At 34.4% G+C, this 9408-nt stretch overlaps 1 protein-coding gene across 1 annotated transcript in view; it reads right to left on the bottom strand.

Moving 5' to 3' along the window:
• Positions 1–376: 376 nt before the first annotated feature.
• Positions 377–9408, bottom strand: part of SEC23A (Sec23 homolog A, COPII coat complex component) — a 72107-nt gene continuing 63075 nt past the window's right edge. The window contains exons 18-20 of the mRNA XM_009211444.2: positions 9253–9408; positions 7562–7627; positions 377–1784 (exon numbers count right to left, since the gene is read on the bottom strand). Coding sequence (XP_009209708.1) covers positions 1695–1784; positions 7562–7627; positions 9253–9408 — 312 coding nt within the window. The 3' untranslated portion in view covers positions 377–1694. The remainder of the gene's footprint in view (positions 1785–7561; positions 7628–9252) is intronic.

Below are 9408 nucleotides of genomic sequence, written 5' to 3'. Positions count from 1 at the left end.
CAGTAAGCCGAGACTGTGCCACTGCACTCCAGCCTGGGCAACAGAGCAAGACTCTGTCTCAAACAACAACAACAAAAAACTACATGAACCTCTATCTCCCTTTTTAAAAACACACTAGCCTTATGACAAAAATGAGTAACTATTGGGAGTGATAAAAAATACTCTAAGATTGATTGTGGTGATGTGATTACATAACTTCATGAAAATATTCAAAATTATTGACTTGTGTACTTTAAGTAGATGAAGTGTATGATGTGTGAATTATATCTTAAAGTTGTTATTTTTTAAAGGAGTAGCTTTTAAATCTAATGATTTTAAATACTCTAATTTTACATTAGGCTTCTCAGGTTTTACTAGATTTCAAAATAGCCAGAAAAACAGTGAAAAGTATATTTTATTGGCATTTAGGCCTAGCACAGTTCAATTCAAATAAAATATAACAATGCAATTTATTTAAGCTAATTGAAAATAACATATAAACAATTTTTTCTTAAGTTTCTGTTTTACCATCATATGATTGTGTTCATGCAAGTACAGTCATTAAAACTGTCCTCCTAAGCATATATCATAGCACCACCTTTTATTTGCAGTACTTGATATGTAAATTTCATTGTCAAAACATATCTGGCTTTATCAATGTAAACATATTTGCTACAAGTAAACTTTAAAGGTAAAAGTGAATACCAATGAATAAATCAAAATAGAACTGAGCATCACATGATATCATTAAGCAAACATTATATAATACTGTTATCAATAAGAACCACAACTTAATAAATTTCACAAAAAGGAAGGAAAAACAAAAAGTAATGTGTAAACTGCCAAAGTAGTGTTAAAATACTGAAGAATATAACATAAAATTTACCTCAGAAAAACAAGGGAAAAATAACAAAACCATGCTGTGAAAACTAAATTTGGTTTAGTAGTTACAACAGTCATTTTACTGCAAAGGCTTACTAAAATGCACTCCAACAAAACGATTTATTTTCTATCTCCCTTTTTAAAAAAAACTGTTGTGTTTAGTCACATAGGTTGGATATTTTGTGGAAATTTCACATTTATTGTCAGCTGCGGGATTGTTACCCAAAAAAAACTTTCATCTCTAAACTATCTTTCCAAATAACCAAAAACATTATCATCATGAAAATTACCATTATAAAATCAAATAATTCCTAAACAAATCATAAAAATAAATCTGCCTTACCCTAGTAAGTACAGAAAAAGTGTATACATAAGTGCTGAAAATTACAGAAAAATATTCAATGAATAAGCAAAAATGTTCACATTTATCATTACTAATGTTTTTTAGCTTTCTGGCTAAAATTAAGGAACAAGTTTTTAAAAGGTGAGCAAGGAAATTCAGTGCCACTTTGGGTCTGTCTGCATTATACAAATAAATTACATCTGTGGTACAAGGCAGACTCTATTTTTATTAAACATAATTAAGTTATAAAGACCTCAAATTTCTAGAACCAGTTATAACACTGTGGTAAGCAAAATAAATTTGTTCTTATTGCTCTCATTATAATTCCAGCTTAATCTACAAATGTGAATATTTTCCCTATGTTGTCTCAAACCATACTAATACAAAAAATATAGAGCAATATCTGCTGGTTTCCACAGATAAATGGAAAAAGGAAAAAATGAAATTTGAATATTATTTCATCTTAAGTGTCTTTAACATGTTTAGCACTTCAAGCAGCACTGGACACAGCAAGTTTCTTCAAGTGATCCATAAACACTTGTAAACTAACATCATCTGTAAGAATAGGTGCTCCAGACTCCTAGAGGAAAAAAAGTATTTGTTATGATTAAAACATAGGGTGATACCATGGAATTTATACACAAATGTTTAAAATAGACAAGGAAATCCTTTGAAATAGAACAATGCCTATGGTCCTATTAAATAAAAAGAATCTAACTTGCCTCCGTCCCTGGTTCCTGGGAGGAAGACTCTACATCCTTAGAATTCCCGATAATAGGAGTGTCTTTATTCATAGGCTGATGGGATCACATATGAGTTTATGCTATGAGATGAGATGAATCAGGATGGCGGCTAGTCACTACAAAGACTAACAATGTAATTAGAGGCTTGGGGCTTTAAAAGAAAGCCTGACCTCCAGACCCTTTCTCCCTGGCATTTTAACAGAAATCCCAGCTGGAAGGAAGCAAACTCATAATATCATTTTTAAAATAAACTATGCTTCTCAACTTTTCAGGTCATTTTAATTGATTTCTGTAGGTTCCAAGTAATTAACAAGAGTTAGGGAAAATTCCTATTATCCATTTTAATAAAAACTGTGTTGACAGAATGATCTTAGTAACCCAATCCATTAACAATGAAACTTTACTTCAGCAAAAGAAGGTATTTCTAGAAGATTTTTTATCTGAATTTTATATTTTTCTTCTTATACTCAAGTTCTTCTTAATTATAAATATTCAATGTCTAAAACAGGGAAATTAAGTAATTTCAGCAAATTAATGGCAAATGTGAGACGAGAACTTACAGCTCCTGTGATTCTAGTCTGGCATAGCCACAAACATGCCATGACCTCTCCTGAATAAAGGGAAATCAATTTTATCGTGTTTATTCAAAAGAACTTGAAAGATCTGATAATGAAAGGAGGCAATCCCTTACTGAGATTAAGGACATAGAGTCTGGAGCCAGAATGCCTAGGCTCAAATTCTGGCTCTCCCACTTCCTACCCATATGACTGAAGAAGTTACTTAAACTATGTCTTAGTTTCCCCACGTGTAAAACAAGGATAATAACAGGACCTATCTTACACAGGTTGTTGTAATGATTAAATGAGTTAAATTCTAGAAAGCAAACAGAACAATACCTCATACAGAAAGCAAACAGAACAATACCTCGTACACACAGTAGACATACAACACGTTTTAGCTATTTTTATTGGTCCTTCTGTTGAAAAATCTGCAACAATGAAATACTTTTCTTTATTCTATATGCATAGCTAACATAGAGAATTACAAGTCTCAAAACTGTAACCTAAACCAATACAACCTCATGGTTCTTACTTTTTTCTTTCTGTTACTATGCCTGATTTTTTCATTTTACAATGTTTTCCATCTCAAGTCACGCAATCTCAGAGCCATTTCTCCGAGTCAAGACAAAATATGTGGATTTCCTAATTTACATACCACAGAGCTCCTACTTGAAATATAAATACCAATGCTCAATTCAATTTTATAAAAATTAGCAGTTAGCTGATCTCAACTTTTCAAATGGATCCTTTTTCTATTCAAAATATATCCAAGACTAAGCAGAAAGGTACAAGCTTTACATTATTCAGTATACGAAGCACTACAGCAACAGAGGCCTCCAGCACCGTCACAGAAGTGTTGCAGTGGCGCCCTCTTACGGCCGTTCGTGGATAATACTTATCATAGGGTCCTTGATTTCTGACCCCCAAAAAATCCTGTGAGTTATTAGAGTCCATTAATTTTTAGTAAAATGCTTGTTTACTAAGTTATTTCCCTTAAATGCAATCAGAAAATTAACTTAATGATTAAAAATTCAGAATCTGGAGTCAGACAGACCTTGGCTAAAATCTAGACCCTGCCACAGTTTAGCTACATGATCTTGCATAAAATACTTAATCTATATGAGTCTCAATTTCCTCTCATGAAATATAGGATTACTAGTATCCACCTTATAAAAGTTAATTAAATGAGAGTACACTGAAAGCATAGTGACTAAAACGTAGTAGATTCAGTTTATTAGATATCATGATTATTAAAATGTTAACATCATTACTCATAAAAATCTTAAGAAAGACCTGAGCACTCTTATTTATGCCTGTAATGCCCCTACTTCCAGGCAGTAACAATTACACTTCATAGTTTAAAATAGGTTTCCTTTCCCATGTTAAATATAAGAAGTGACTTTTTTTTCCATTGATAACAGTGAAAACTAATAGCTAATATTTACTGAGTATTACTGTCCATTTCAAGCACCTTTTATTAAACTCTATAGACAAGGAAGTGAAAACAAAGAGAAGTCAAGTAACTTGCAGAGTCTGCATTTTCCATTACCAGCCTTCCACTATTCCAAGATTAGTCTCCTTTACTTGTTATAACCTCCCCACCTTTTAGAACTTTTGGACCTTGGATTCAATTTATTTATCTATATTACAAAAACTCCTTAACTCCTAACCACCTCCATAGATTTCCAATATTCTAATCTCTGCTCTCTCCTGTCCAGATCTATTGTATTCAATATATGCTATGTTTAAGGTGCTATGGAAAATCAAAAATGAAAATGACAGTTATTGCCTCAAGTAATTAATAATCTAACAGGAGCAATGCCATAAGAAATGGAGGGGGGAAAAGGGATGACAGGACAGGGATATTACACAAATTCAATCATGCAATTGTAGGATGGTGCTATGGTTTGAATATCCGTCCCTTCTAAAACTCATTTTGAAAATCCCCAATGTGGCAGTATAAAGGCGGGGCCTTTACGAGGTGACTGGGTCATAAGGCCCTCATGAAACAATTAAAATCTATTCATGGATTTTCTCAGGCGCGGTGGCTCACACCTGTAATCCCAGCACTCTGGGAGGCCGAAGTGGGCAGATCACGAGGTCGGGAGATAGAGACCATCCTGGCCAACATGGTGAAATCCCGTCTCTACTAAAAATACACAAAAAAATTAGCTGGTATGGTGGTGTGCACCTGTCGTCCCAGCTACTCAGGGGGCTGAGGCAGGAGAATCACTTGAACCCAGAAGGCGGAGGTTGCAGTGAGCCAAGATCGCGTCACTGCACTCCAGCCTGGCAACAGAGCAAGACTCCGTCTCAAAACACAAAACAAAACAAAACAAACAAACGAAAAACATTATGGAAGCATGCTCTAGAAATTTTTAGTAAATAAAATGGGCCCTCACCACTGCTGCAAAAGTCTTCTATTAATCTTCAGTTTATTTTTGTATTCTTTACAACTGTTTTTAATCTTTTCTAGTTTTTTGGTCCTTAACTCCAGCCTTTTTCACTCCTAAATAATCTCATATTATTGAAAAGAAACAGGCAATTACTCAATGTGAGTTTTCACTCCACCTAAAAACCTTTCTGTCTTCACCCTTCTTACCTTTTGCTTTTGCAGAAATAAGTGTCCTGCCTCCTTACCAATGCTTAACCTCCATATAGTGCTTATGATCATATTCTCTCCTGAGGATCTTAAATATCTGTTCTTTTGTGTCTTTCCTATACTGGCTCTTTATGCTTGGTCTCCAAATAAGTTCTGTGCCCTTACTGTAATAACAATCATCTGCCTATCCTACTGCTTATCCTCAGGTTAAATCTGCAAAAGAATCATTCATACTTTCAACCTCCGCTTCTTTGCCACCCACTAATTTCTTACAAATTTGTCTTCTTACTCAACTACCATACTAAAGCCACTTACAGAAGGCCACAAATAACCTATCCATCAAATCCAAGCACCTTTTCTCACTCTGTATCCCCCTTCAACTGTCTCTGGCATGTCTCTTTGTTACCTCCTTCTTCTTCCTTCTATAGAGTCACCTTTTATGACACACTACTTTTCATTCTGCCTCTCTGATAATTCACTAGACACTCCTACTACTTGTACTCCCCTGAAGTTTCTTGTCTCATCTCTCCTTTACCTCTTTACTCTCTCTTTAGACAAGCATTTACTGTTATGACTTTAAGTATCACCTTTCTCGTCCTTGCCCTGACCATCAAACCCAAATTGCCAACAGCCTACTCAACATGGCCATAATCAATATAGTCATCTTATTGTGGCTCAATAAGGCCTTCTAGGTAGTACCTCAAACTCAGTGTCTAAACCAAACAATTTCTCTCCACTCTCTCATTTATTGACACATGTTCTCCTGGTCACTCAGGCTCAAAACCCCAAAATACCCTGTTTCCCCTCACCTATTTTTTAAAAATTCAAGACTACATTAAAGTTGAGAGAGAAGTACAATAAACACCCACATAGCATACCTAAATCCTAAATTAACTGTTAACATTTTGCCACATATGCTTTATGTTTCTACATTACTTTTCCTTTTTTCTTCTTTTTGTTGAATAACTTCTGGAAATTGAAGCCATCATGACATTTTATCCCTAAATACTTCAATATGTATCTCCTAAGATCAAGAAGAATCTCCCACATAACCACACCATTATCACTCTCAAGAAATTTAGTAATTCTGTACTAGTTATCTGATATATGATCTATATTCAAATCTCACAAATCATCCCAATTATATTCTTTATAGCTATTCTCTCTCTCTAATCCAGGATCCAATCAGAATTCAGATTTTGTGCATAGTTGCCATGCCCTGGAATAATTACTTTCCTGCAACTTCTAATCAAGTCCTATTGAGTCTATTTGTGAAATATCTCCCAAATCTATTCCTTTCACCATCTTGTCTTTATTCCCTCTCACTTGGATTATTTTCATAAATATACTTTCAATCTACAGATTGCTTCCATTTAATCTTAAGATTCAACTATACTATCTAAGACTCAAATCTGCCCCTCTGTCCACCTTCAATGACTCTCCATTACTTACCAAATAAATATTCAACTTCTCACTCCTCAACCTGACATTCAAGATCCTCCACAATTTAGTTGTACAACACATTTCCGTTTTATGTTCTTCTCGTCAGCTCTACATGTAGTCTTTTATCTTTGCCCATACTATTCTCTACCTAGATTTCCCTTCCTCATGCAATTTCCAACTACCAAAATAACCATTCTTTAAATGAAATGTTTCTTTTTTCTGAGCTCTTTTCTGATTACATACCCTCTTCCTGCTACCACCATGTGACCTCCTTCCATCTTCCTCTTCTAACCTTTTAATACTTGATAGCTTTCTAATGACAAATATCCCATTCTGCCTTGTCATTTACTTAGTTATGTATCTTATCTCTAATATTAGACTACAAGCTCTTCAAAGGCATGGTTAATAACTGCACCCTAAAGAGCCAATATAAAGTCCTAAACATACTGGACACTCAATAAATGTTGATATATTATACCAAGAGGTTAATACTTTTTTTTTTTTAAGAGATGGAGTCTTGCTATGTTGCCCAGGTTGGTCTCAAACTCCTGGCCTCAAGTGATCCTCCTGCCTCAGCCTCTCGAGCAGCTGGGATTGCAGGCATAAGCCACCACACCCAGCAGGACTTTTACCAAATTAAACTATACCAATAATGATTTGCAGGGTTCCTGCCCTCCTGCTCAACTATGATTCCTGGCCTCTCTTGGCTTATTGTAGCCTTTTGTGGTTCACAACCTAGCATTAAACTTGAGTCACCACTTCCTGTCTTATACACTTTATTGCTTTCTGTCTCAAGGGTATAGTGCTAAACTTGGAGTCTATTTGATAGGATCACCTTTTTTCTATGGTGTCACCAAATATTAATTCTGTTTTCTACTCTCATTTTTACATTACTTTTCCAACAGAAATCATTACTAAATACACAGGAAAAAAAAATGTAGCTTTCACTAAAATAATAAACAATAAATACACAAAGAAATAATTTCCAAGACCTGCTATTTAAACTTACCTGCCCCCAGGCATACATATTATTATGAGTCTGTGAAGGGTTGACTTTTGAAAGGAGGAAACGGGCCTTAAAAGCAAAGAAGAAATAACATTATCCACAGAAAATTTCAGTCAATATCAGCTGAATAATTATATCATGCAAAATCAATTTTATTTAGTATGTGTTGGTAAAATTAATTTTATTAAATTAATTTTTAAAATATTAAACTTTGAAATGTATAGGTCACTATGTGTTACAAATAAACAATAAATGCACCTCTTCTCTCCAAATCATACATCCAAAATAACAAATACATTGTTGAATCCAAAACTCAGCATATAAAAATTATGTGTGCAACAATTATGACAAGGTTAGTGTGAAATTACGAAATACTCGGTCAGAAGTTCAAAATCCCAAAAAATGATAAAAATAAAAGCCATAAAAATCTGTGTGTTCTTTTGTTTAAAATAATGACCCTTATACTTTCTTAAACCACAGGTGATTCTATGAGACAAGTGATCCAACATTTCATCCTTCTACCCACTATGGCTTATCATCATGAAAATAATAACCAGAGTAAAAGAGGAAAATGGTAATACACATAGTGAGATCTCAATGAAAGAACCAGTAAGATTTTTAATTCATAATGGAAGGACATAGAAACATCTTTTGAAGTTTAGTATCATACAAAATCTTTTTGTACTCTCTAAGGAATCAGTTTAACCTAACAGTGAAGAGCACTGGCCCTGGAGTACTGGACTCAAATCCCACTGCTGCATTTACTGTGTTTCCTTGGCCATAAGTAACCTAGATCTCAGTTTTATTGTCTGTTAAATGAAAATAACACTAGAATTCTTATGAGGATCAAATGAGATAAGGCATGCAGAAGTACTTTGCAAATTCTCAGTAAGAAATAACTCATGTAAATACAGTAAAACTAATAACAATTATCATTTCTGAGTAATAGTTATTGATATTTGCTACCTATTTTATAATACCATACTAGGCATTAGGGAATACAAAGCATAGTCCCTGCCTTCAAAGAGCAAGTAAAACAAATGAATAACAACTTACAATTAATTTATTACAACTCTTTTAAGAATTACAAAAGAGAAGTAAGAAGTATTTTATGAGAGTATGTTAAGAAACCTAACTTAGCCTTCTGAAGGTCTCAAAGCAACTGTGTATGTATATACATGTATCTAATGTATATGTATCCTCATAATCCTAAAAACCACAAAACCTTTTCATAATACCACAGTGTTTTCCTATTACATAAAATTTTATTTTCTAGAAAACTGGAATAATGGAATGAAGACAATGAAAAAATGTAAGTTACCACAAATGTCATATTCATAGACTTTAAGAGTAAATAAACAGCTTTAAGAAAAGTATATTATTTTCCAAGCTGCTCACATCTTCTTGTTCAACCAAAGCTAGTATATCACCACAATGCCATCCTGGCCCTGTTCAAGAAGCTAGGCTAGAGACAGGAGATGATGGAAACTGCCAAGTTTAGGCAACTAGTCAATAATCTTACTGCTTTGCTCTCAAAAGCTAATGCAAAAAGTAAGCACTAATACCTTCCCCTCCTATCTCCTTACCTTTCTGTCCGCTTTATGAAGCAATCTATTAAAATCAGAAGGCAAGGAGGTACACCTCACTGCAAACCTAACAACAAACAAACACACAAACAAATTAACACTACTTACCTGGCTGCCTCCATGTTCAGTGTCAATGTATCTTGGCATTGGAAATCTGGAGTGAAGAATTTCCTGTGCATCATCCACTGGGGCTTGCAGAAGGTGGCGGAAATTTTCATATTCAGGCATGTCCTGGTATCCTGACTTCCGCCACTGTGCTATGGT

Source organism: Papio anubis, chromosome 7, assembly GCF_008728515.1.
Source record: "Papio anubis isolate 15944 chromosome 7, Panubis1.0, whole genome shotgun sequence".
Taxonomy (NCBI): Eukaryota; Metazoa; Chordata; class Mammalia; order Primates; family Cercopithecidae; genus Papio; species Papio anubis.
Note: the sequence above shows the minus strand (reverse complement) of the source record. Positions and strands in the feature narration are given on the sequence as shown.